The sequence below is a fragment of the Excalfactoria chinensis genome, chromosome 18, assembly GCF_039878825.1.
Source record: "Excalfactoria chinensis isolate bCotChi1 chromosome 18, bCotChi1.hap2, whole genome shotgun sequence".
NCBI classification, from domain to species: Eukaryota; Metazoa; Chordata; class Aves; order Galliformes; family Phasianidae; genus Excalfactoria; species Excalfactoria chinensis.
In genome coordinates this window covers 6,836,289-6,863,738 of record NC_092842.1, presented here as the reverse complement: position 1 = coordinate 6,863,738, position 27,450 = coordinate 6,836,289, and the positions used below count along the sequence as shown (strand labels likewise).

At 53.0% G+C, this 27,450-nt stretch overlaps 1 protein-coding gene across 15 annotated transcripts in view; it reads left to right on the top strand.

Moving 5' to 3' along the window:
- The window catches only part of KCNT1 (potassium sodium-activated channel subfamily T member 1), a 56,974-nt gene that overhangs the window by 22,298 nt on the left and 7,226 nt on the right, over positions 1-27,450 (top strand). For 6 of the 15 annotated variants that reach the window (XM_072352599.1, XM_072352593.1, XM_072352591.1 and 3 more), the window contains 26 exons: positions 16,805-16,884; positions 17,469-17,568; positions 18,454-18,510; positions 18,963-19,011; positions 19,167-19,226; positions 19,535-19,609; positions 19,800-19,883; positions 20,094-20,188; positions 20,628-20,808; positions 20,950-21,114; positions 21,323-21,459; positions 21,603-21,666; positions 21,747-21,855; positions 22,094-22,202; positions 22,794-22,943; positions 23,039-23,277; positions 24,104-24,320; positions 24,433-24,538; positions 24,616-24,788; positions 24,952-25,023; positions 25,319-25,453; positions 25,738-25,849; positions 26,407-26,508; positions 26,580-26,663; positions 26,996-27,124; positions 27,356-27,376. In XM_072352599.1, coding sequence (XP_072208700.1) covers positions 16,805-16,884; positions 17,469-17,568; positions 18,454-18,510; positions 18,963-19,011; positions 19,167-19,226; positions 19,535-19,609; positions 19,800-19,883; positions 20,094-20,188; positions 20,628-20,808; positions 20,950-21,114; positions 21,323-21,459; positions 21,603-21,666; positions 21,747-21,855; positions 22,094-22,202; positions 22,794-22,943; positions 23,039-23,277; positions 24,104-24,320; positions 24,433-24,538; positions 24,616-24,788; positions 24,952-25,023; positions 25,319-25,453; positions 25,738-25,849; positions 26,407-26,508; positions 26,580-26,663; positions 26,996-27,124; positions 27,356-27,376 — 2,905 coding nt within the window. Of the gene's footprint in view, positions 1-5,653; positions 5,921-12,879; positions 12,975-16,804; positions 16,885-17,468; positions 17,569-18,453; positions 18,511-18,962; positions 19,012-19,166; positions 19,227-19,534; positions 19,610-19,799; positions 19,884-20,093; positions 20,189-20,627; positions 20,809-20,949; positions 21,115-21,322; positions 21,460-21,602; positions 21,667-21,746; positions 21,856-22,093; positions 22,203-22,793; positions 22,944-23,038; positions 23,278-24,103; positions 24,321-24,432; positions 24,539-24,615; positions 24,789-24,951; positions 25,024-25,318; positions 25,454-25,737; positions 25,850-26,406; positions 26,509-26,579; positions 26,664-26,995; positions 27,139-27,355; positions 27,377-27,450 lie in introns of those variants that run through there. The other 9 variants (XM_072352600.1, XM_072352597.1, XM_072352602.1 and 6 more) reach the window with 8 other exon arrangements.

Here is a 27,450-nt window from a genome sequence, read left to right as displayed (position 1 = left end):
TGCTCTGGGGGCACTGCATTTGCCAAAGGACCAAACAGGGAATGAATTGCAGCCAGCAGCTCTACCTGTGCCATACAGACCCTTTGAGTGCCCACTGCCTGGGATATCTGAAGGTTTTGATGGCTGCAGAAGGATGTGTAACCCCTGGTGCTCTGCTCCAGGCTCACAGCCATTGGGTTTCTCTACACCCTGAGCTTAATGAAGCAGGATCTGGCCCCATGGGTCAGGCTGGGGGTGAGTCCCTTCCCCAAGGATGTAGCCACGGGGCATTCTCACTGTTAATGTTCCCGGGAGTGGGTTCCTGAACCACTTGGCTGCTGCTTTTGGCCATAGCCACTGAGCTGTGCTGCCATCCTGGCAGCTGCTGTGACGACAAAAATCCCTGTGGTTTGTGAACTTTTCCTGAAATGCTTTTAATGACAGCTTAATAACAACACTTAGCACTTTGTATAGAGCATCTCAGCCCTGGTGCTTAAATGCTTTGCTGAGAAGGGTAAGGACAATTATCCCCCCTAGTCACAAGGAGGGGGAATAGCTGGATATTATTTGTGAGAATAGTTATAATGAGCAGAATTAATCAACTTTTCATATGAATGACATTGTTTTTAAAAAGACAAAGATCAGGAAAGCATTTCAGATACAAAGGAGAGCGTTTGGTGGTATAGGTGCATCCAACCACTTCTCAGGGGGCGTCTTGTGTTGTATAGAAATTAAACCTGACAAGCAATGCATGGAGAGACCAGAAACCAGAGAAGGTGAGTGCAAGGCAGTGCACACACACATAGTGTGCAGGATGTTTGTGAGCAGGCACTGATTTTGCCCTGATCCCACTGTTGCTTGTCTTTCCTCTTGCTCCCAGCCTTGGCACTCACAGCCTGGTGCTGCACTATGCAGGAAGCAATGGCACCGTGATAAGTGCTGGTTTCTTGAGCTTTAGGAGTCCATAATGTGAGTGATGCCCTGGAAGGGTGCTGTATGTTGGGTTTTCTTCCCTCATCCCTGGCCTGCTGGGCTCTCCTCTGTTCAGAGCACAGCCTTGCAGGGGCTTGGCTTCCTGCTCTGTGCTTTCTTCAAACCCAGGAAAACAGAGTTTGTTTGGGCTGGGACCTCTCAGTTTGACAGCAATGCAAATGCAGAGTTATAATTCCTCAGTGCACCGTGAATGTGGGGGAAGAGCCGCTGAAGTGCTTTGTGCTGTTGCTGCCTTGCTGTGCACAGCCTGGTGCTGCTGGTCTGTTCATAGGGATGCTGAGTCGTGGATTCACCTCAAATAAACTGAAGTCCTGGGAACCCCACAGTGCCTCTGCACTCTGCTGCTCTGTGTTGAGGGGACTGCAGCAGAGGGGACAGCAGGAGTGTGGGGTGTGGAGCTCGGTGTGCTGAATGCTGCCCGTGTGCTGCAACTGGCTTATGCCTCCTCCCCAGCCCTGCAGGGAGGTGCAGTAATTTGTCTCTGAGCCCTGGGGTTCAATGAGCACTCCTATATCAGAAAGCTCTCCACTCTTCTGTGCTGGGAGGGCTTCCTCACCTCAAAGATGGCAACGAGATGGAGAGAGGTTCTTAAATTGATCTATACGAGCTCTATTTTCTAAGCCTAGTTATTACTAAGTGTGGACATCCTTGATGTCCAGAGAGGGTTCCTGAGCATCTCTTGTACATTCCAATATCTCTGCAGTTCTGAAGTAATCAATGTATTGACGTTGTGTTTCTGCTTATAAGAAGATCTGAAGCTCTTTGGCTTTGCCTTTACCAGTAAGTGCAACTCCACCTACTGCTGGATAGTTGGAAATCTGCACAGGGGGATCTGCCTTTGGGCTGGTGTGATGCTGGGGAGCTGCCGGGGGCTCTCGGGAAGGTGCTGAGTTCCCTGCCTGCAGGAGGAAGAGCACTGGCACCCTGTGGGGATGGAAGGGACGCATCCTACATAGGGAGGGAAAAGGAAGCACCAACACTTGTCTTTCTTCTTTTTTCTTCTTCTTTTTGACAAATTTGTTGTTTTAACTGAACCGAATGTCAATGGAAAAGCTATTCTAGAGAGGAAACAAAAGCTTTCAGCCTTTCTGCAGTTTTAATTCCCCTTTGGAACATTAGCAAAGTTTGGTAAGCAGAATAAAACAATCTCAAAACCGGCTGGAAAAGGCTGATATTTGCAGCAGGTCGTTGAAGAGAAGGGCTGGTGGCAGAGCACAGCAGTGCTGCTCCGTGCAGCTCCCAGTTAGTTTGCACTAACCCTGTCAGCCTTGAGATATCACAGGCTTTGGAAAGCTGTTTGCAAGCTTTGTTGTGGGAATGTGGGTCATCCCCTGGGGACTAACAAGCAGATCCGACCCGTGTTCACTTCTTGAGATGTTCTTTAGCCAACGGCTCAGCTGCATGAAATTGGTGGTGTCTATCCATGTACTGGTAGTGCTCTGAGGTTTTCCCAAGTGGTGATGCCATGCTGTTAAATTTGTAGGGTCCTTGAAATGCAGAGGAGTTTGTGGCAGTGGTAGGATTGCATAGAACCTCACCTTCTCTTTGGTTGGGACATGGAAGGATGGCACAGGCAGGCGGTTCCACAGCCCTTGGGGATTGCTGGGGGTACAATGAGAGCCAGGCAGATCTCTCAGTCCCCTGGGTGTCTCAGTAATCTCTGGTGAGATGCTGGTGCAGCCCTGAGGCTTTGAGCAAAATGTGTTTTTCTTTTGTTACTTCACATGGCTGCCAGAAGCACCTCCACGCAGAGCTGATGCTGCTCATGACATTCAAGGCTTTGAGAGATGTTCAGTCAGTGTTTCTTACAGGAAGTTCTGTGTGCAGCCACTTCTGGGTCCAATCTCAGCACTGTAGGTTGATTTCCTGGAATAATTAGGGAAAAAAACCCACCATTCCTGCTTCATCAACTGCTTATAGTGGGGTATATTGTGCTTTATTAATAATCGGTTGGATCAACATGTGAAAGGAGTTCTGGCAGTTGGGACTGAAAGCTAGATAGATGAAAGGAAAATATTCCATGATGCAGGTGCTGTGGATCCAGTTGTCATTAGCCTGTAATGAAAAATCTGCTTTGTTCTAAACCATATTTTAGAAAGACTGTTACGATAACAACGGCTGCTGAGCAATCTCAAGCCATTTCTCTCCCCCCCGGTGCAGCAATGGTCTCTGCATAATGCAGGCACTGAAATGAGAGATCAGCAGTTTGTAATGGTTTCTCAAACTAAAATTAAGCATTGATTTCCTGGCTCACAGCCAGATGTTTGACACTCATTTAGCAGGCAAATATTTCTGGGCCGGAGCAATTCTTGTTTGGACTCTGAAGTCAGGGATGTTGTGTTCTGTTGGCCTTTGTTCTCTGTGTTCCCAAGGAGGATGCACTGCATGCATGAGGGTTTGCTGCTCTCATTTGCCTTCTTGCACTGTGAGTGAAGCACAGACTGTCAGCACAGCGCTTCAGGTTACACTTTGCAGCCATTGCTCTTTCTAGGAACAGGAGACTTCCCAGCAAGAGCGAGCCTTCTGGACACGCTCATTATGTGTGGAGTGATGCGTTTTGGCTGTTGCATTGGTTGAGTTCTGGGTAAGCATTTGACAGCCATAAACTGACATCACCAGCACTGGGGATCTGCAATTAGTCTTAAATGCATTTTGCTGAGTAACGGTCCCTTGCTCTGAGTTGCAGCAAAGCTGTTTTGCCCACCCAGTGCAACCAGCCCCTTGCCCTCTTACAGACAGCAATGTGCTCTGCCAACAACTGGCATCTCAGAGCTTCATTTTGCTTTTTCTCCTCGTGACAGCCTGACTTCTGGCTTCAGCACCAGGCAACCTCTTTTCTCCCTTGGAAGGGAAATGCCTGGTGAAAGCAGTGGCCCTGTACAAGGTTTCTTGTGACCTGCCTTGGCTTGGTCCCCTCTCCTCCATCTTTGTGCCTTGGTTTGTGCTCAGGTGCTCCCCTAAAAGGTGTCTTTGTGGAGAGGCTTTCACAAGTGGGAGCTGAGTTTCTTGAAGTGTTATTATGTGCATTTTTTTAATCATGTGCTGTACAACAAAAGTACAACGGGAGAGTTTCCATCTTCTATTAAAACTCCCCAAGCCTTTCCCTAATACCTCTTTTGCTCAGTGCTGCTGTTTGATGGCATTACTGTGGAAATCGTGATTTATGTTTAAGCCACTTTGTGCATCTCCCCTGAAGTTAATATTCTTCTGGAATTAGGAATACAATATGAGTTAGAATTTCTGAATCGTTTATCATGGGAAAGAGCTGACAGCCCCGGCGATTCTTGTCCATCAGGGCTTCTCAGGCTTGGGGCCTATCCGTGGGGCTGGTGGCCGCAATTACAGCTGGGCATGGGAACAATGGCCTGGGGTGTGCAGATCCAGAGCAATAACTGGAGTCAAGGCTGAAGCAAACCATGGAGCAGAGAGGAATGGTTCTGTTAGGAAACAAACGTATTGATCTGATGAATCATTTTGAGGCAAAAGGAGAAATTAAATGTGCTCAAAAAGCTGGCACACTGGTAAATGGGCTGCGGGTTTTTATCCATCTAACATTTCAAAATGCTGCAGTAAAACATGTCTTATGGTAAAATCCCATTAAGAAATTACACTCTGAGTAGGGAAACATAGATTTTGTTAACAGGGAACAGGGACTTGGTTTCTTTTCCTAGATCAGCTGTGGGGTGGTTTGAGGGCATTCTGTAGGTTGGTTTTGAGGTGCTCCATCAGGTGGTGTTAAGGTGCTGTGGGGTGATTTTGAGACGTTGTTGGGGTGGTTGAGAGCAGTTGGTGGGGTGGTTGTTTGAGGGAACTCCATGGGGCAATGGCGGCTGCCTCTGTCCATGGTGCTGAGCCGCCGTTCCAGCGACCCTCGGGTCCCCCCCTCCCTGGCACTGCCGCATCCCTCAGCAATGCTTCTCGTCGGGTGCTGCCCGGGTGCAGCGTCCCCAGGAAGACAGTGGGGTGCATGGCCCCATCTTTTCGTCCCACCTGCGCAATGGGGGACTTGTGGAGTTACCTCCTGCCTGGGGCTCCCTTGGCCATGATGAATTCTCTGCTCTGTTTGACACCTTGGCAAATCGATGCCAAGAGTGCTGACGGAACAGCAGTTTTTGTGCTCACCTGAAGCAACAAAGCTGGGTGGTGTGAGGATGGGCTGTTTGGGCACAGCCAGGTGGGCAGGGATGGAGCACTGGAGGTGGCAGCTCAGAGTGAGGCAGTGATGAGTTGCCCTCTGCTCAGTTTGCAGTGTGTGCATTCAGGAGGGGGCCTTGTTCTGCTGCTTTGTGTCCATGAGCCAAGAGTGCTGAGTCGGTTCCCTGGCATTCAGTCCTCACGCTGCTCTTTACACGGAGAGATAAGATGAAATAGCTTCCTCCCCCTCATGTCGCTACAAAAAAACAGGGATGGGGAAAAAAATAATCCCTTATGCCCTGCCCTGCCTGTGGTGATAAGCATAATGCAAGCATTTGTTTTTTAAAGGAGGCAGCCAAGACAATTACATTATTTACTGAACAAAGCCATTTTGGAGATTTTTGCACAGTAAAGCTTTTCTTAGTCATTTTGCACCAAATCCGTTGCAGCAGCAAGGCCAGAGAGTTTGCCTTGACTCCCCTCACTACCAAAATAAATGTGCAGGGCAGGATTGTTCCACTGAGCAGCCGTGAGTGGGGAGAAAGGAGAAGAAAGGAGATGGTACGTGCCGACAGCTCTAAACTGAATGCAGTGAGGATTGCTATGTACGGGAGAGTTCAGGGGGGAAAGAGGAGGAAGTCACAGAAGCAGCCCAGGCTTGCAGGATGGCAAGAGCCAAGCTGAAGAATTCCCCTTCAGAGAGCAACTCGCATGTGAAAACTGTCCCACCAGCAACGACAGAAGATATCCGTGGGGTGAGCCCCTTGCTGCCAGCACGGAGGATGGGCTCCTTGGGGAGTGATGTCGGACAGAGGTACTGCGGGGCTGCAGTGGTGCGTGGGCTTGGGAAGTGGGGGGGCATGCTTTGTCTTTTCATTAAGGGGGAACGGATTCGTGCCACCAGGGGCTGGAAGGATGGGGGGTGAAATCCTTCTGATAGATGTGGGTGGAAGAGCCATGCCAGCTCTGAAGTTCCATTATGAAACAGATAGCTGGAGCAGAAGAAAACCACTTCCTTTGAATTTTTTATAAGTACTCCTTGTTGGTTTATTTTTTATTATTATTATTATTTTTAATTTTTATTTTTGTTTGACAAAAGCATGCCTGAATGGCAGCCCTGAGACTGTAGGGCTGCTACATGATGCTGCTAACTTGTGCTGCACCTTCTCTGTGCAGTATGAGACCAAAGCTTATTTGCACCGTTAGCACCACAGTGAGCACTGTACATAAAGCACCATGTTTGCAATGATGCTTGATCCCCCTTCTGAGGAATGATTTATTTACAACAGGAAAAAAAAGAAAGAGGCTGCCCTAGGAAATGCTGCATCCTCTTTCTGCAAGCACACAACTGAAATGCACAGGAGAAAAATGTGCTGTTTTTCAGGAGGATGGAAATGGTTTCACACTGCACCATCCTTCAGAAGCAGCTAGACCTCATTTAGAAAAGGAGGCATGTGTCAGGAGTTCAGTTCTGGTTCTGTTTATTTTCTTTCTGTCATCTCTTCAGCATTTCAGCCCATCCATGGTCTCTTCCCTCTCAGCAAAATCTGCCTCACTTGTGACTGTGTGCTGTGTATCTCCTAGGATGCGATTTGGTGCTGTTTCTAGCTCTGTTTTCCAGCGCAAATTAGCACAGTTGGAAGGCTTCTGCTCCTGGTGAATTTTGCTTGGCTGGCTCCAGGCTGGCAGGAATTCACCACCTTGGTGTCAGGACCTTCGTGCAGCTCCCGGGTGGGCCAGGGGAGTGCAGGCAGCAGGCATGGCTGAGTGGTGTGCAGTGCCCATTGGGGTGACAAGGAGGTGTGTGGAGGGCACGTGTTTTGGTCTCCAGATCCAGGAGGCAGAGTCCTGTAGTGCCTGCAGAGCTCAGGTCTCCATATGATGTGTGTTGGCACCATGGTTGGTCTTCCAGCCAGTAGACTCTTGGATCTTGTGAATCATTCCTTTCTGATTTCATGAGCTGGGGCTTACGAGTCTGGAAGGCTGCATATGTATGGGAAGCTGCAAATGGGCATTGGGCAGGTACATTGGAACTGCATTCCTGAGCCTTGTGAGGTGTCATCACACTTTGCCAAGCAATCTGCATCTTCTCTACTCCCAGGGCAGATTGGTTTGCTCTGGTTTTATGACTTGTTTTGACCCATTCTGGGGACTGAGCCGTGCTGTTAGCAGAACCCTGGGGAGAGATCACTTCCTTCCCTCCACCCCCCAGGCACTGCTGGTGTCCCCTCAGCATGCTCAGAGGTTCTGGGGCTGAGGAGAGGCTCATACCTGTGGCTGGGAGGCTCTTCCAAACCCATCCCAATCTGCTGGGGCTTAGCATGAAAGAGGGGCTTGGTGGGCTCAGCCCAGGAGCAGGAGCTCTGTCCCCAGGGTTGGCCCCTGTTTCTCTTGGCAGGGATTGTGGCATAAGGAGCGGTGCTGTAAGGCAGGGATGGATCTGGAGCTGAGGGGGGCAATGTCCAAAAGCCACAAAGCTTCAGTTGTTAGTGGACCTGGGCCAGAAAGCTGAGAGTGCGAAGCACAGCGGGTGCCTCCGGGCTGAAGATAATACATGATTGAACCCAATTCCCTGAGTTTCATTGGAATTTCATGGGTTTTGCTGCAGTCTTGCTGTAAGGAGCTGGTGGCTTGGATGCTGCTTGGTGGGAGGTGAAGTCCCTGGCAGCGCTCTGCACTGCTCTCAGAGCCCCACAAGCTGCCTGCAGAGCCTGAATCCCGCAAATGCTGTGCTCCCCTTGGTGATGGAGTTGGCAATAAACACGGTTGGTGTGCTTGTATTTCATTGCCTATTCAAGAGACAAAGGAGAGAAGATTGCTTTGGAATTATGGATAGCGTGTCAGAGATGCTCTGTCTCTTCCTGAGCCAGACAAACAGCATTACCATGTTAGCAGCAATCGTTGTTACTGGGACTTTGGGGTGAGATGTGAGGTGATGTTGGAAGCAGATGCTGTGTTACAGGATGTTCCCAGTGATGCAAATCAGTTCTCCAGGCAGCTGAAACCAGTGAAGTTTATTCTCACCTACTTTATTTGCCTTTTACTCCGTCTCTTAGTCACTGTAACATCTCAGGGCTTTTAGTGGCTCTTGGTTTCAGCAGGAGAACATCTCTGCTGTGGTTTGGAAGTGACCGAGCAGCCCTGCAGCTCTACACAGCGGGAGGCTGCACGATGCTCCCAGCTGCCCTGCACCCCACTCTGCAGGGTGCATCATACGGGGTTGCTCCCACAAGAGGGAGAGATGGTGCTGGAGGAAGACTTTGGGAGGAGAAGGTGTTGAGATGGAACAAAGCACAGAAAAGTCAATTTCTGAGCTGAGCTCTCCATGGAGCACTGCAGCGATGCAGGCTGAGAGCTGTGTTTGGGAGGAAGCTGCTGGCAGTGTGGTCATGAAAATATCTGTGCTCGGATCTCGCTTTGGGGTCTGTTGATCTCTCTGCAGCACCGGACGTACGGACATTCTGTTGTGTTCTTGTTTAAAAAAATAACATTTTTACAAGATAATTGTGTCCTGTTTATGCAGCTTTGCTAGGAAGTAGGGGAACTTCTTGTTGCTCTTTGTCCGGAGGCAAACTGATATTCTTAAGGGACAGCAAACACCCCCGTAATGGATCTGGGTTTGAAGACCTGCCCAAAAAACTCGGGGGTGGGGGGGGGGGGGGGGGTAAGGCTGGTAGCACTGCCTGTCCTCCCCAGACCTTAGGATCGCTCCCTACAAACTGGAGGGGCTCAGCCAGCCCTGAGCAGTGGGAGACAACCGCGTGCCGTGGAACTGTGGTCTGACCCAGGATGAGCTGCTCTCCTACTGCTTTGGGAATTGCAGGAGCAGGAATTGGGGCTGCAGATTTAGGAGTGCTGCCATGTGAAATCTCGTGGTGCTGAGATGGTTTGATGGAGAACATAGGAGTTGTGGGCTGATTTAGGTTGGAAGGGATGGCTGGGGGAACCTCTTCCTCAGACAGAATGAACTTTAAAGTTGGGTGAGATTGGGTCAGGTTGACTGGGACTGGTCCTGCTAAGCTTAGGGAATCAACCGGGATGGAGCTTTCCCAGCCTCTCCACGTGCCTATCGTCGTGCTTCATCACGCAGGGTGAATATTTCATCTTCATATTCAGTCGGGCTTCCCCCTTGCTGCATCCTGTGACTGCTCCCTCTGTCCTTTTGCTCTGGGGACGTCTGGGCTCCCTCTCACCTTGCACTCAGTGACTGAAGGCAGCAATCACTTTGTTCCCTCACTTCCTTGTCCTCAGGCTCCATGGTCACACCCCCAACCTTGTCTGGCGGCTGGAGGTGGTTCTGGCACCAATACCTGGGGCTTTACTCCATCCGTGGCACAACGAGGGCTGGAAGCTGTGTGGCAATGGATGAGAAACAGCAGCACGCTGGTGGGCCCAGTGCTTGCTGAATGAAGAGCACTTCAGAGAGCACCAGAACCACCCAAACGTGTTTGAAAATGTAATATATGACTAATCAATGGCTGTTCCCTCCAAGGGGCCACCAGGCATTAGCAAGCTCATCCTGTTGGATGTGTGCTTACAGCCCGATGCTCAGACCCATGGTCTGCTCTGAGCACTGCTGGAGCTGTCATTGGGGTTGCTGTGCTTTGGTTTCTCAGTGTTGGTCTCCATAGCAAGTCCCAGGTGCGCGTTCTACCTGCAGCTGAACACTGAACTCACTGGGATGGGGGTCAGTGAGCCAAGAGCAATGTTTCTGCACATTTCCTTCATGCAACACAGAGCTGTGGTGCTGCAGGCTGTGCTGCTTCCAGTTGTAATGAAGATAGCCTGAAAAGGTGCCCAGCTCACTCCCCAGGGCTTTGCTTAGGAGTTAGGGAGGGACCGCACCTACTCAGGTGCAGCGGGGACTTTCAGCTGTGCTGGAAGGAGGACACCCCATGTCACCATGTCCTCCATTTCCCTCCTGCAGGGTTTGGTCTTGTGCTGTGCTTCCCACCCTGCAGACCCCCCCATGCTCAGCAGGGAGCTGCCCTCTCCCACTCCATGCCCTACATCGGTGCTGAGCTGCAGGTGCCAAGCATCAGGAGCCCACGCTCCAAATGTGTGCTTGTGTTTTGGTCCTTCATCCCCATCAGAGCCCAGTGGTGTGCAGGGCTTCAGCATTGCTCCTGTGGAAGGGGCTGATATATGAGCTAAGCATTCCTGCAAGGTAAGATAAGGGCAGGCAGCACACATGGCTCAATGGGCTGCATTTGAGGTACTGCACGTTTTCCAGACCTCAGCCCCTCCCTTGTGTCCCCATCCCCGGGCTCTGAGTGCACTGTGAGCCGTGGGGCTGCCCCATCCCATCCTGCACATGTCGTTAGCCAGACACTGCCCGTGCTGCTTGCTTCTCCCTTCCTCTTTGTTGCTCTTTCTCCCCCTCTTTCTTTCCTTTTTTGTCTCCTCCCATCTGTCCTTCTCACATCAGGCTATTTTTGTGGATGAGTTTCTCACTGTCAGTATGGTAAGAACCATGGTGCAGCTCTTGTCTTTGTGGATGTGCATCGCTTTGGGGACCCCTCCCCAGCAGCTGCCCCTCCTGGTTGGTTCTTCCCCTCTGCGCCTTCCCAATGAGCACAGACCCACTGGGATCAGGGGTTCCTTCAGCCCCAGGTGCCCCATCCTGGCAGGCATTGGCTGAGCATCCTGAAGTGTGGTGCCGGGAAAGCAGTTGTGCCCTGGTGACTCCTAGGCTCCCCTCTCGAGGCAGGAATCCTTTGCTTCAGCTGGCTGGGAAGTGAACAGCCAGAAGTGAATTTTAATCCTCTTTGTTGATTAAAATACTTCCCAAAAAATGACAGAACAGCAGAGAGTGGCAGTGGGTGCCATGGCTGGGGCATGGTTGGAGTGTGCAGCCCAGGCCGGGTGCTGCAGAGGGGGCTGTGCAGCGCAGCGTGGGTGGGCAGGTATGTACTCTTGTACATAAGCAAGCCTCATTAGTTGCCTTTTGTTCTAATAATAAACCTGCCATTGTGTCTTCCCCTTAGAAGAAAGTCCTACCCTTTGTCAGGGGCTGCAGCTTGCAGATGTCAGAGCTGTCTGAAGCTGTGAAGTTTTTTTTGCTTTGCTGCGCCTCTCCTTGCTCTGTGCCTTTGCTGCTCTGCACTGCAGGATGCCACCAGCCTTTGTCACAACCCAGGGTGGCTGCAGCCCCTTGCAGCCCTCACCCACAGGGCACATCCCTTCCTTCTGCCCAGCTCTGTGCTTGTGGAAGCAGTGCTGTGGCTGTAAGCCTGTCTGCCCATCCTTCCCCCCGCAGGACATGTGCCTTTCTGTATTGAACAGAACCCACCAACTCTTACAAACTTGTTGGTGTCTGGAAAACAATCCTTTCCCAGTCAGGAACTGGAGTGGATTTTAGTTTTCTTCACTAATTGCAGTGCTTCATCCGTGGCACCAGGCGGGCAGAGCTGGGAGAGCTGGGGCTGCCCATCAACCAGGGCACTCATTGTGGGGCTTTTTGGGGGGCTGCAGCCCCACACCCCACACTGAGATCACAGCTGCAGGGTGAGCAGAGTGTGAGGGACTGTGCAGTGCAGTGCAGTGCCCCACGGCAGCTGGTGTGCGGGGCTCTGTCTGCAGGAGCTCTGCTCACTCTGTCCTCTCACCACCAGCCACCAGCTGCTGTGCATTAGGAGAAAACCAAATCACTTGCCGTTTCTCGCCCATAATGTGTCTGTGAGGCATGGATGGATGCTGTGGAAAGCCAAATGTGAGCAGGAGCCTTGGGCAGTGCCTGCTGCTGAGGTTAATCCAATTTTCTGCAGGGATTGAGGCTGGCTGGCACAGAGCTTGTTGGCTGGGACTGCCCACCCCAAAGTGTCCTGTGCAGGTTTTGCAGACTAAGAATCAGAAAGTTTGCAAGTTGTCATTCAGTTTGTGACCCAGCACCTCTCTCAGCTTTGCTCAGCTGCATTTTGGGGGATTTGGGAGAGAAGTGGGTTCATCGGATGGGATGGTGGGGAATGTGGCCTGGTGCCTTATGTGGTGGTTGGCAACCCTGCCTGCAGCGGTGGGTTGGAATTGGATGGTCCCCTCCAACCCAAGCATCTATGATGCTAAGAAAGCCCCCAGGTGTTTCAGTGCAGGGCGTGCGTCACATAAGTAATGATGGAGGAGCAGCAAACAGAATGGTGTCACAAGGAGGCTGCTCTGATCTCTGGGTAGATGGTGGATGAGCTGGCTTTCTGTTGGACATGCATTTCAATTGAAATGGGAATTCATTGCTGTTGTGTGCTTTGAAATATACCGGAGTACTTTACTGCATATTTCAGACTCCTCTGTTCTTGTGCTGATGCTGGGACCAGGAGATGCCAGCATGAAGCCAGCAGCGCTAGCTTGGCCTGGGGCTGCCCCAGGACTCTCTGCATCCCACTGCCCTCATTTGTGTGCCACCCACCATAACACTGACGCCCCACATACCCTCATCCTTCCTTCTGTTTATTTCATTTGCATTTTTATGGCCATCAGTTGCAAGTGCAGAATGAGCTCTCCAAAGGCGCACGTGGATCCTAGAAGCACCCCGAGCAGCACCTCGTGGAATGTAATTTCCTTGCAGGAAGTGTGAAATCAAATTTGAGATGGAGCAGTTTGTGAGACTCAGCCAAGAACCTCCCCCAAAAAAAAGCATAGAACTCCCCCCCAGACAGCATAAAGAAATATGTTTGTGTGGAGCTGAGCCCTTGGGGCATTGCTGGGTGCCCGAGGAGGGGATGTCACTGTGGCAGCGTGCATTCCTAGGGCTCAGTGCCAGCCCTGCTGGTCCCCCCACAGCTGCCCGCGCTGTGCTGCACCGCCCTCACCTCCTGTGATGCTCTCACCCATAGGCCCCACGCCGAGGATTTCAGCATGGATTCCTCCTTCTCGCAGTAAGTGCCATGCATGCATGCATGCAGTACCGGGAATGCGAGCAGCCCTGGGTGCCAGGAGCAGTGCCAGGGCAGCACCAGGGCACAGCACTGCTCTTGGCACCAGGGCTGGCAGGCCGTGCCTGCAAACCAGAGTGGTTCCCAGCATGGGGAGCCGTGCTCAGCTCCATGGGGAAGGAGCCAGGTCCTTCCAGCAAATTGGTGATTGCCCATCAGTGCTTGAGCTCCATGCACAGGCTCTAATTAAACAATCCAGATTCATCAGCAGAAGCAATTATCGGAGCCGATTTCTGAGTGTCAATCTCCAATGTTGCAAAACAAAGAAGGCAAACTGAACGCAACATGTCGTTCTATTGCTTCTCCTTGTTCGGGTTTTTCACCTTTTTTTTTCACTACTGAGAGCTGTGGTACAGACTGGTTGTAGCCAGAGGATGAGCACCCCATGTGCTGGATGAGGTTGGGGAGGAACTGCAGCATCCCTCAGGAGACAGCGAGCTGATGAACTCCTGCAATATGGTTATACTGTGATGTCCTCCCCAGTAGAAACCTCCCCATTTGGCAGATTTCTGCAGCCTCTCCTGCACTGGGACACAGGCTGAGCATTCCTGCCTGGCATCCCCAGCACGGTGCCACCTGCCTTGCCCTTGTCCTTCATACAGCTGTGTTCATACAGCTGATTTGGGGGCAGGGTTGAGCAGTGGGAGGACCTGCAGCCTTGCTCAGTGCAGCCTCCTTGCTCTTGGGCTGCTGGGTTTCTGCTTTCCCACAAAGCCTGAATGATCTGTAGTGTTACCCCACTAGGGTGATATTGCCTGAGTCCAGCTGTGTTCGATTTGCTGCAGAATGGTTAGCAATATCACCCCCTTCCCTTGGGCAAAAATCACACTCCTGTAATGAAGGTGGTATTGTTTGTTTGTGTTTTTTCCTTCTTTCTTCAATTTCTTCACATAGTGAATGGAGAAAATGTTGAGATAACACCTTCAGGAGATGGTTCTGGAGCCCCATGTGCCCCATGTCACCATGGGCTCTATTGCCCCGAGCTTTTGCCATCCCTGTGTACTGTGTCATGCTGCAGGAGTGGTGAGCTGTGCCATCCCTCAGCTGTGCTGCCCAAGCTGGGGGCAGAAGCTGCAGGGGTTACAAGTGCTGGGGGTACCTACAGCCCCTAGAGATGCTGAGCTGTCTGTGGGAGCTGTGTGGGCCATGGTGCTGGGCACATTTTGGAACCAGTGGAGCTTTGCTGCCAGGGCTGCCTCTCAGCCATTCTTCAGTTGCTGTTGATGGGACGCAGGGGCAGCCCACACTGTTCTTCTCACTCTGGCAGGTGCTCAGTTCTATGGATGTGCCACAATGTGTGCATAGACTCACACCAGCTCCCCTTCCTGTCCCAGCATCATGTGGTGGTGTCTGTCTGTCCCCAGTCCTGACTGGCATCACCGTGACCATCTCCAGAACCCACCCTGGGGCAGTGCTGGCAGTGGGCTGTGGAGATGTCTCCATTCATTCCAAAGCTCTCTGACTGTCTCGCTTGCATCCCGCTTCCCACTGGGGGAGATGTAATGAGACATTTCCCAGGATGAGAATGCTGTTTCCTGGCCAAATGCAGTGGGAGCACAGGGATTTGTGGTGCAGGGACCTGCCAACGATTTTTCCTCTCTTTCCAAAGCTACGTTTATTTGAAGATACATTTCTCATGGCAAAATATTCAGTCAGGGTTTGAAATAGAGCAAAAGCATCCTGGGCACGTGAGCCCCTCTGGGAGCAGCAGGCAGCCTTGAGGCAGGTGGTGCTGGGGCTGTGCCCAGGCACTGCTTTGGGGCCATCTCAGCTTCCCGACAGCTGCCAGCCCAGGGCCGGAGCTGTGCCTGCCTGCGCCATGGGGACGAGGAGCTCGGGGTACATCCTGGCCCGCTGAGGGTCAGTGGGGGGCATGGGCTGCTGGGGTGGGAGAATGGGTGGGGGCAGCTGCCGTGCTCCTCTGTGTCTGTGCTGGGGCTGCAGAGTGAGGCTGAGCTCGGGTAAGTGTCTGCAGTTTCTGGAACAAATTATTATGTCTTGGGGTGGGGAGAGCTCATCATCTTAGAACAAACTGCCTCTGATCTTAGGTTAATAAAGCACGATAAATAGCCGAGTAAAGCAAATGGAATTGCACAGGCATTATGGAGTGCATAATAGCAGGAATTACAGTTCCAAGGAAAGATTTGGAACTAAACCCCAATGTGTAGCTGGGCTGCTACTGCCCTGCAGGGCACGGCCCTGGTGCTGAAGGCACAGACTGCTCAAGGGAGCCCTGTCTGGGGCTGGGAGCAGTGGGGCTCCGGGGCAGCAGGAATGCAGCCAGGGCTCACCATGGGCGTGCTGAATTGCAGTTTCAGTTAAATGCTTGACAGGGGTGTGCTGGAGATGGGCTGAATGCCTCTCTCAGCTGGGAAGGGTCCGTGTTGTGTTCAGATGGCTGCTGGTGGTAAATGAGCATTGCCATGGGATGTGGCTGAGGCTCTGCAAGGAAGTCCTGCTCCTCCCTGTCCATCCACAGGGACAAGCAGCTGCTTCCCCCCAAGCCCTGTTCCACTTGATTTCCATGCCTTTCTTCTCCCTGTTGCCATTCTAACTGCTGAATGTTATGGTCTATTTGTCCCCAGAGGAGAGCTGTGTCACCAGCGTTCCCTGTTATCCATCAGTGTTTGATTCTATAGCCCTGAGGTGGTGCCACGCTGATGGACTATTGCTGCCACTGTCCCCAGCACCAGAGGGGTGAGGGGGGGCTCCTGGGTTCCCAGCCCAGGCCCCTCAGCCACCCCGTGGGGTGGGATGCACTTGCTAACTAAAACCTTTATATCCCATCTAAAATGTTATCCCAGCTATCACGCCCGAGGCGGTGGTTTCCTCTCTGTGCATTTTCCTTTGGTACAGGAACGGCTTTGCAAAGTGAAAAACCAGCTTTGCAACCTGACAAGCAGCTCCCAAAGGGATCCACACCAGCTGCCAAACACCAGCATTGCAGGGCGGGGGCTGGGGGGGGTCCTATGAGCCCCCCCTGAGCTTTGTTGATGGCTCCTCTGTGTAAGCACAGCAGCTGCTGCCCCATCAATCACAGCTTGGAGCGTGTCTGGATGCAGGCAGTGCCACGTGGGCTGCGGGGGGGAAAAGCCTGGGGGGGGGGAGTGTGGTGTTTGATTGGGCCACTGTGCACCTGGTCCTGGCTGAGGAGGACTTGATGTCAGCAGTAAGAGAAATAGTAATGAGGGCGGTGTTGAAAGGACTTAGCCAATACAGCAGCATAGGGGAAAGGGATGAATCCTTGCACTTGACTCTGCTATTAGCTGTAGCAGTCAGAGCAGGTGAGTCGTCTTGAGGAGAACATAAATCAGCGACTGATCCCTGCTGGGATGCAGGCAGCAGTGTGGTTTGTAGCCCTGCTCTCATGAATGGTGGGCTGATTCCAGCTTTGGGTGTGTGAGATGGTGGGGACACATCCTGGGGTGAGTGGGATGGTGGTGTTTGGCTGCAGCTCTGATTGTCCCTCCTGGTTCAGAACCACACTTGGAGGAGTGCTGGGTGGTGGCTGTCCCTCGCTGTCCCACTGCCACCGACTGCTGTGGCTCTGGTTGCGAGGTGAGGCTCAAGGCTGGCAGCTCCTGGCTGCTTCTGCAATGGCCAACGTGGTATCTTAGCAACGTGGGGAGTTTTCCTCTTTTTAGATCAGATCTGGTTTTTAGCAGCTTGGCTGCTCAGCGTCACTGTGGCGTGGGCCAGTCTGGGCCATGGGGCACTGCTGGCTCCTGCCAATGTCCCGTGGCTCACCATCCCCATGGATGCTCTCCCCGCAGGGTGCAGGTGGAGTTCTACGTCAATGAGAACACCTTCAAGGAGCGCCTGAAGCTCTTCTTCATCAAAAACCAGCGATCGAGTGAGTGCTCTCTGCCCACGCAGTGCTGAGGACACGGAGCCATTGCCATCTGCTGGCACTTGTCCCCAGCTGTCCCCAGGACGAGCCACCCCTTGTGTCCTGTCCCCATGCAGAGCTCTCAGCCCCCGCTTTGCCTTTGGCCCTGCAGATCAGCCACCCATTGCCCAGCATTGCTGGGAGCTATTTTCTCATTAGCTGTCTGGGGGGGAGCCCACTCGTTAATTCAGAAGTGTGTGTTCCCCTTCCCTCCCTGCATCCCGTTGCCTTGTTAACAGACTGGAGCACAGCACGGCAGGGCGCCCTCAGGGAAGTTTTTAATGGAAATGTGATGAATTCCTAGCTTGTAATTTGGGTAATAACGCCATGCTGGGGAGGAGGCAGCCCCAGCACTCAGCCCCCACTGCTGGCTCCCCAGCTACAGCTTTACTGGTGCTGCTCAGGATGGGGGGGCATGGAGCCCTGGGCAAAGCAAGGGTGCTCTGGGGATGGCTGTGCAGGGGGTGCCCCATGCAGAACCCCACAGAGATGCCCCCTCTCCTCTGTACCCATGGGGCCATGCCTGTGCTGTGCCACCTCTGCTGCAGGTCTGAGGATCCGACTGTTCAACTTCTCCCTGAAGCTGCTCACCTGTCTGCTCTACATCGTGCGTGTGCTGCTCGACAACCCAGAGGAGGGCATAGGATGGTGAGTGCCACCCCACCACAATGCCACTGTGGCCCCCAGAGCCCAAGCAGTGCAGGGCGCTCACACTGTGGGTGCTCAAACACCTTCACAGCACAGTGGGCAGTCCTTGTCACTCCAGCATCTCCTTCCCTACAGCAACAGGTGGTTTAACAATAACTGTCACTGCTTGCGGACTTTGCAGTGGAAAAATTCAGGGCTGTGGTCATCTTTAGATGTGATCTCTAATTTGTGAGAGGGGCGATAGGAACATCTGAAGGAGCTCCATCCTAAGGACTGTAGGTGAGCTCCCGATTGCTGCAGGGCCACATCCCACCTGGGCTGCATGGCCAGGCGTGACCCCTGACTTCAGCACAGCACCCACTAAATGCTGTCCCAGTGTCCTTGAAAACACTTCTGCTAAATCCCATTTAAGTGGGAGGGAAACACGTTTTGCCATTTAGATCCCTGAGGTGACAGACGATCACACGCAGCAGCTTTGCTCTGGGTTTTGGTATAAGCCTATTTTTGTTGTGTCCTTGCTTTGCTCTTGTCACGTACAGATTTTAATGTATTCTTTTTGTTTTCCAAGGATTTAGGATGCTCTGTGAGAATTAACAGCTGATTTTTCTCTTTGTGAAGGTTCCAGGTGCACTGGCCCAAAGTGTTTCCCAACCAGCTGAGTGTGAGCTGATGGTAGGGGCTTAAGGTCCTCAAGAAAGCAAAGGGATATGGGGACCAGCAAGTCCAAACCCATGGGATATTGTGCTAGGGCCTTTCCTAATGCCAGGACAGATGGGAGATAGCGTCCCATGAGCTGGAGAGCCAAACCCTCACCCCCCATGCATCCCTCTGTCCCTCTGTTGTCTCACTGACCGCTCTCCCCTGATTTCTGTGTCTCTTGCCCAGCTGGGAATGCGAGAAGCAGAACTACACAGTCTTCAATCAGTCCACCAAGATCAACTGGTGAGTGGTGGGAGGCTCTTAGTGTGGAGCTATTAGTGTGGGGCCCAGCTCTGCCTTGGGGGTGGGGATGGGGTAATTGGCACAGAGCATTCAGCGGTGAACTGGCGCTGCTGGGTGGGATGGGAGCTGGGCTGGTGTCCTGTGGTTGTTTATGGGGACGTGCATCCCCTTGTCTTACTTGTGCGTGGTTTGGGGACTACAGTAGTCCCATCACTGCCCATTGAGATGTGGGATGAGCCAAAAAGAGACCTTCCCAGCCCTTGTTCTGTGGGGCTCCCATCCACCTCTTTCAGCACTGAGGATGGTCAGAACTAGTTTCAGGCTTTGCATGGGACAATGCCAGAAGCAACTCTGCCATGGAGGGGACATCAGAGATGATGTCCTCAGGCTGGCTGCCAGCAGGATGGAAAGGAGCTGCTGTGGTTTGCATCCTCATGGGATGTTCTTTGCAGGTCACACATCTTCTGGGTAGACAGAAAGCTGCCGCTGTGGGCTGTCCAGGTGAGTGCTGGGCTGCATGGGGCTGAGCAGCTACTCCTGATGCAGGCACACACCTGCCTCAGACAGGTGCAGGGAATCCAATTGAAGCTTCAGTGCACAAAAGCCACAGGTGCTGGTGCAGAGCCCTGAGCAGCTCTCCCCATCTGTGCCCACAGGTCAGCATCGCCCTGATCAGCTTTCTGGAGACCATGCTGCTCATCTATCTCAGCTACAAGGTGCGCTCCCCTGCCCCACACCCCTGGGGCAGAACAGAGGTCTGTGTCCATTGCTGCCCTCAGTCCTCCCACAGGCTACTGCTGCCCCCAAGTTCACCACCCCCCACTGATTGAGGTGCCCGGGGAGGGAATGATTTGTGAAGTTTAGTTGCCAGCACTGCACTTCAGCCCATCAGAAAAGCACAGCACCTCTCTGTCTGCACTGCATCCTTCCCCGTGTAGCAGAGCTGGGGCACTGGGAACATATAATTGGCCTTTGGCACACTTTCAAGCATTTTAATTAATTATTCTTACTTTTAATTTTTCAGGGGAACATCTGGGAACAGATTTTCCGCATTTCATTCATCCTCGAGATGATCAACACAGTGCCCTTCATTATCACAGTACGTGTTCCCCAACAGCATTCTAAAGCAGCTTTAACCTTAATACTGTGCTGCAGTATTTTGGTGGTGAAATAAAGAAAACCACCGCATATCTGGCTAAGTGGTACTTAAAGCTGATGTTTTTGGTAAAGAACTCTGATTTTTCTGAGTCCTTTGCCAGTCAACTCATGGGTAACTCTTCCTTTTGTAGATATTTTGGCCTCCTCTGCGAAATTTGTTCATCCCTGTCTTTCTGAACTGCTGGCTCGCCAAGTACGCCCTGGAGAACATGATAGTAAGTGACCAGATGCATCCCTATGGGCATCCCATCTCCTTTGCTTCAGCAACAAAGCGTGCCTCAGCCCTGGCAGAGAGCGCCGTCCCATCCCCAGGGAGCAGATTGCCAGCAGTGTGTCAGGCACTGGGATGGAACCCGTAGGGCTGAAGCTTGGCTGGACTGTGAGCTGGGCACAGCTTCCCTCACCATGCCCCTGTCCTTCTCCAGAATGACCTGCACCGTGCCATCCAGAGGACCCAGTCTGCCATGTTCAACCAGGTGCTCATCCTCATCTGCACCCTTCTGTGTCTCGTCTTCACTGGGTGAGTGTTGCACCTTGTGCCACCCAACCACCTCCTTGCCACTGTGCATCCCAACAGCTGGTTTAAGAGGTCTGCAGGGTGCTGCTAATTAACCAGGCCCTTCACCCTTTGCTTTGAAACCAGCATCTTCCATACTGCAGCCCTGCTCCTGGCTTTGCATTGCGCTCTGAATCAGTTTTCCTGATTAGTCTGAATTTGGAGCAAATAATACCAATTAAATTGCCAAGAGGACAGGAAATTAAGCTTTTGGGCTCACGAGCCTTTGACAATAAAAGCCATCTTCTCAGATGAGTGGTGAATGCAATTTCTGGGCTCTGCAGGGCTCCTCACCCCCAGGCCTCCTGCCTGCTGCAGCTATAGATGCATTTCTTTGACGCTCATGCTTGGCACAATAGCTTTGGAGACTTGAGAGCTCATGGCCCCCTGCTTCTCCCTGCAGCACCTGCGGCATCCAGCATTTGGAGAGAGCAGGAGAGAAGTTGTCCCTCTTCAAGTCCTTCTACTTTTGCATCGTCACCTTTTCCACTGTGGGCTATGGGGATGTGACACCCAAGATCTGGCCTTCCCAGCTCCTTGTTGTCATCATGATCTGTGTTGCACTGGTTGTGCTGCCGCTGCAGGTGAGAATGTGGCCACGGAAGGGTGCAGAGCCTGCGCTGTGCACAGTTTTGTCCCCATGTCCCTGGCACTGTCAGCAACACAGTGAGGGCACTGAGGGTGTTCCCTGGTGCTGGGACACCAGCTGTGCCCTCTGCTTGCAGTTTGAAGAACTCGTTTACTTGTGGATGGAGCGGCAGAAGTCGGGGGGCAACTACAGCCGGCACCGTGCCCAGACAGAGAAGCATGTTGTGTTGTGTGTCAGTTCACTGAAGATTGACCTCCTCATGGACTTCCTCAATGAGTTCTATGCCCACCCACGCCTGCAGGTGAGGGCTGGGTGCATGCCCAAGTGTGCTCCTTTGACACTTAACCCTCAATGCTTGTCCTTGATGAGCATGGCTGAGTCACACCACCTGCTTGATCCACCCCATTTTTATGTCCAGGATGTGGCAAGAACCTCGATGGATTTCTCTACCCATAAGGATGCCCATGGGGCTGCCTGTCTGCCGAGTGACACGAGCCTCTCTCTTCCAGGACTACTATGTGGTGATCCTCTGCCCCACGGAGATGGACATCCAGGTGCGGCGGGTGCTGCAGATCCCTCTGTGGTCACAGCGGGTGATCTACCTGCAGGGCTCTGCGCTGAAGGACCAGGACCTCATGAGAGCCAAGTGAGCATTGGGGTGGGGATGGCAGTTTGCAGCCACCTCATTGTGCTGCATGTATCCCCATTGCTGTCACTAGATGTGTGATAGCAGCCACTCTGTCCCCTCTGTGGGCTGAGTGCTGCATGGGCACTGCTCTCTGCTTGCAGGATGGACAACGGAGAAGCCTGCTTCATTCTCAGCAGCCGGAATGAAGTGGACCGCACAGCAGCGGTGAGCAGCTCGTCCCAGACATGGAAGCGTTGGGGTAAATGAGCTCTCAGAATATAGTGCTTGCTTTCCTCTTTTGTTAGGACCACCAGACCATTCTGAGAGCCTGGGCTGTGAAAGATTTTGCCCCAAACTGCCCTCTCTATGTGCAGATCCTAAAGCCGGAGAACAAGTTTCATGTCAAGTTTGCTGGTGAGTTGCCAGGGCTGTCCCCCTTCACTAGGCCCTGGTGCTCCCTGTGGGGCTCCTGCATCCGCAGGCCCTACGAGGGGTACTTTGTGAGGTGGAGTGGGTCCCTGTCTCATCTGTAAGGCCACCACTGCTGGTGATTTGGGGGCACTGAGTGCTGCTTGGGTTGACTGCCCCCAAACTCCCTGGTGATGTAAGCCGAGGCATGGGGCGCCGCGATAGCAGCTCTGCTTCCTTGCAGATCACGTCGTCTGTGAGGAGGAGTGCAAGTACGCCATGCTGGCGCTCAACTGCGTCTGCCCTGCCACCTCCACGCTCATCACGCTGCTGGTGCACACCTCCCGTGGGCAGTGAGTGCTGGGGGGGCACAGCCATTCCTCCTGGGGGTCCTGTCCCCATGGAATGCCCATCCCCAATTACAGCCCTGGGTTCCCTCCTGTCAAGCAGGGGTGGGTGGTGCTGGGGCACTGCAGGATCCCTGTATGGGTTTGCTGGAGGGCAACTGTACAACTTCTTATTTGTATCAAGCAGATCCCACTGGCAGGAAGCAGAATGTACAGACTGTGCAGAGCCAAAGCCTGTGGGGTGTTCTGTGGGTTTACATAGAGCACAGCTGGAAGCAGCTCCATGTGGTGCTGGTGCGGGTCCTTGGTGGAGCCAGAAAGTACTGAATTTTGGGTGACGTGACATCAGAGAGTTACAAACTCTACCCGCAGAGCACATCCCACCACGTGCTTTGAGCTGTTTGCCAACATTGGCTCTCAACCCTGCTTCTGCAGCTCCATTGGGAGCCCTCATTAAATACAAACGCAATTAGAATCAGAAATCAGAAGGAGCTCAGCCCCCACCTGCTGCACCAACAGCTCTTCTCGCAGCACCCTGAGGGTTCCTTGGGGGCCTGCTGGCTGCAGCCCCATCCCCACATGCTGCTGTCATTGCAGGGAGGGCCAGGAGTCCCCGGAGCAGTGGCAGAGGATGTATGGGCGCTGCTCGGGCAATGAGGTCTACCACATCCGCATGGGTGACAGCAAGTTCTTCATGGAATACGAGGGAAAGAGCTTCACCTACGCTGCCTTCCATGCGCACAAGAAGTGAGGGCAGGGGTGCGGGGCTGGGGCCAGCACTTGGAGTGCCTTTTGTAGGGAGGAGGCTTTGCTCCAATGCCTGCACTGTGATCCCATCACAGGTATGGCGTCTGCCTGATTGGCATCCGCAGGGAAGAGAACAAGAGCATCCTGCTGAACCCCGGCCCACGGCACATCATGGCCGCATCTGACACCTGTTTCTACATCAATATCACCAAGGAGGAGAACTCTGCCTTTATCTTCAAGCAGGAGGAGAAGCAGAAGAAGAAGGGCTTTGCAGGCAGGGGCACGTATGATGGCCCTTCTCGCCTGCCTGTGCACAGCATCATCGCCAGCATGGGTGAGTCTGGGGGGCTCCTGCACAAATGGCACCCACATTCCTGCTCCTCGCATCCTGGCTGCTCTCAGCAAGCCCAGACACCCTCATTAGAGCTTGTGATGTCCGTTATCATTAATGATATTTGTCTGCAGAAATCCCTCAAGCCCTGTCTGGAAGGATAAATGCTGTTGGCCGCATCTTAAATCATGTTTATGATTCCCAACCTGACGAACGGCGTGATTTGCTCTGCAGTGAGCAGTGCATTTTCTCAAATGAAAAATGCCATGAGTCATTACTTCCTGTTTGCATCTGGGGAGACCAAGTTCTGGGGTTGTCTGGAGAGGCTGCGCTGCGATGGCAGATTGTATTTTAGGCAAATAATTTATGCATATATACTCACGAGCAGCAATTTGCATGATTATCCCACAGCAAGACACAGAACTCTGTGCTGAGTAGAGCTCCTCCGTGTTCTTGTTACGTGGTTTGCTCAAAGAGGGGCCTTTTGCAAAAAGTAGAACAAGAAGTGAAGTGGTGTGAGCAGGTTCAGCCCGTGCAGCTCCATGGCTGCAGGAATGCACCCAGCTCCCGTGCTTTGCTCACTGTGGAACTCATGGCTTTCATAGGCATGCAAAAATAATGGGTGAAGATTCAGATGAGAGCTTCAGCTTGGGTTTCCAGCTGAGAACAAAGACTCGATGGCCTCAGCCAACACTCTGTAAATATGTTTGGATTTTGAAAGACTCTGGTGGTGGATGGGGTCCCAACCGGGCTCAATGGTGCCATGCTCTGCCAACCCTGCTCCCTTCCCCTTCTTATAGAGTGCTGTGCTTCCCCCCGCCGCGTCCAGGTACAGTGGCCATGGACCTGCAGAACACGGAGTGCCGCCCCACCAACAGCAGCAAGCTGGCGCTGCCGGCTGAGAACGGCTCAGGCAACCGCCGACCCAGCATCGCGCCCGTGCTTGAGCTGGCTGACACCTCGTCCCTGCTGCCCTGCGACCTGCTCAGCGACCAGTCGGAGGACGAGATGACACAGTCAGATGAGGAAGGCTCAGCGGTGGTGGAGTGAGTTGCACGTGTTCGGTCACCGCAGAAGCACAGCCCACTGCAGGTGATGGAGCCATTGCACATGGATCTCCACAAGTCCTTACAGTGCTGGGATTTCCCTCTGTTGCAGGTACGTGAAGGGCTACCCACCCAACTCCCCGTACATCGGCAGCTCGCCAACCCTATGCCACCTCCTGCCTGAGAAAGCCCCATTCTGCTGCCTGCGGCTGGACAAGGTGAGCAGTGTGCTGCCCAGGGCTGTGCTGGGGGAGGCCGGGAGCTGCCACAGATCCCAGCTGCCTGCCTCCCACAGGGCTGCAAGCACAACAGCTTTGAAGATGCCAAGGCCTATGGCTTTAAGAACAAACTGATCATCGTGTCAGCAGAGACTGCTGGCAATGGGTTGTATAACTTCATCGTCCCGCTGCGTGCCTACTATCGGTCTCGCAAAGAGTTGAACCCAATTGTGTTGCTTCTGGACAACAAGCAAGTACTTCTCCACAGTGCTTTCTTTTGCACTAAGCCCTTTCCTGTATTACCGTGGGCACTGCACACTGCATGGGGCAGGGGCATGACTCTGTCATGGGCTGTGCATCACCATGTTTGGTGGATTTCTGAACCCTGCTGCTTTCTGTTGCACTTCTTGCAGACCAGAGCACCACTTTCTGGAAGCCATCTGTTGTTTCCCCATGGTTTACTACATGGAAGGCACCATTGACAAGTAGGTTTTCCAGTCTATTGCTGCTGTTAATTATAGGATTGTCTTAAATATGTTGAATTCACCCCAACCCACAACCCCCATACATTCCCATTTCATGGGGAGACAAGGGCTGGCCGTGGCAGCCCCCACTGTTGGCTTCTCACCTTGTTGAGCCCATCTGGGAGGTGGGTGGTGGTGTTGGGCTGGTGGCTAGGAGCAGCTGGGCTGGCTGCAGCGCTGTGTGTTGCAGTGTGCTGCTTCCCCGTGTCATTTCCAAGGGCTGACCCCTGCACTCTTCTCTTTGGGAACTGCCCAGCCTGGACAGCCTGCTGCAGTGCGGCATCATCTACGCTGACAACCTGGTGGTTGTGGACAAGGAGAGCACCATGAGTGCTGAGGAGGACTACATGGCGGATGCAAAGACGATCGTCAATGTCCAGACCATGTTCAGGTAAGGAGGGCCAGCAGTCTCATCCCATCATCTTCTTACTCATCCTGTTCCCATCTATCCTGTTCCCTCCCATCCTATTCCATTCCATCCCTTCTCTGGGTGCTGCCTCAGCAGGAAGTGAGCCCCAGAGCATGTAGGTGCTATGAGCTGCTAGGATGACACCCAGGTTCCACTAATTCTGATCTTGGATGGGCACAGGGGAGTGTTTTGTGTTCCTCAAGCTTTAAATGAGGAGATCCCTCCCTCCCAAGGTGGCTGCTGAACAACATCTCTTCCCATTGCAGGCTGTTTCCCAGCCTCAGCATCATCACAGAGCTGACCCATCCCTCCAACATGAGGTTCATGCAGTTCAGAGCAAAGGACAGCTACTCCTTAGCCCTTTCCAAGCTAGAGAAGGTAAGAGAAAGATTTTCTTTCTTTGAATTTGGTGCTGGAAGTCACTAATCCTAAGTTTGTTGTGGTCCTGTGCTTCTCCACATGCTGCACTGTGCATCCATCCAACATAACCTGCAGCAAACAAATACGTGGGTGGGTGATTTTGGGGCTGTCTGCCTCTTTTTACTTGTTTATGTGTTTCTTGGCGGCTGAAGGTTGTGCTGCTTTGCCTGCTGCTGTGTTGGGAGCAGGGCAGTGAGTGAACGGGTGCAGGGATGCTCCAAGCAGGGAACCGCTGGGCTCAGCGCTGTGCCTGCAGCAGTGTCACTGTGCTGAGGTCTCCTGACAAGGGCAAACATCCCCAAGGCAGTGACGCATGTGGAAGTACCACATCCAGCCCGTAGCAAAATAAAGCCATGATATCTCACATGTTTCCATGGAGAAAAAGGAAAAACTTCTTTTACCACAAAACCCTCTTTCCCTGCATCCCTCCTGGCATGCCCACCAGAGATGCTCAGCTGCTGTCCTCCTGCTCAGGTGAGCCTTCAAGGCCACATGGATTGTCTTTCCTCTTCCAGAAAGAGCGCGAGAATGGCTCCAACCTGGCCTTCATGTTCCGCCTGCCCTTTGCTGCAGGGAGGGTCTTCAGCATCAGCATGCTGGACACGCTGCTCTACCAGGTGGGGGAGGCACTGGGGGCACGGCTGCCTTCTGGCATGTAGCAGGGTTGACATTTCCTCCCCTCCTGCAGTCGTTTGTGAAGGATTACATGATCACCATCACCAGACTGCTGTTGGGCCTCGACACCACACCGGGCTCTGGCTACCTCTGTGCGGTAGGTGCTGCTGCGGGGTGCAGGGCATGTGCATGGGGGCTGTGGGAGGTGAGGCTCCTCTGAGAGAGACAAAATGGAGCAGAATGGGGCAGAACATTGCTCCCTTTATCATACATGGGCAATCTCAGTGCTGCCAAGAGCCCTAATGTTATAAAACCACTGAGTCTGTTAGGTCAGAAAAGACCCTTCAGGTCATCATGTCCAACCCTTGGCCAACGCTGCCAAGTCCTCCACTGAGCCGTATCCCTCAGTGCTGCATGCCCTGCTCCTGGCCTGTTTGGCTTTGGCATCGATGCGTTCTGGTGCTGAAGTCAGTTGCTGTTCATCCCCAGATGAAGATCACAGAGGACGACCTGTGGATCCGGACCTATGGACGCCTCTTCCAGAAGCTCTGCTCCTCCAGTGCTGAGATCCCCATCGGCATTTACCGGACGGAGTCACACATGTTCGCCACCTCCGAGGCAAGGGGCAACACGTGTGGGAAGGGCAGCAGCACTCCCACCCCAACCCACACCCGGGGGGCTCCTGTCTTCGTGTGAGCATGGTGCAAATGCTCAGCCCTCAAAGAGCAGTGCTGGCAGGCAATGCAGCACTGAGCGGTTGTTGAGTTACCAGGGGATGCTGTGCAGTATGGATAGGGATGCTCATTTCCTGGATGACAGTTTTTCCCCCTTTTCTTCCCCCAAATGCAGCCCCATGACATCAGAGCACAGGTGAGTACTGCTTGCATCCGCACCCGGGATTATCAGTTCTGCCACCAGCCCCCGCAGTGCACATGTGGGTGGTG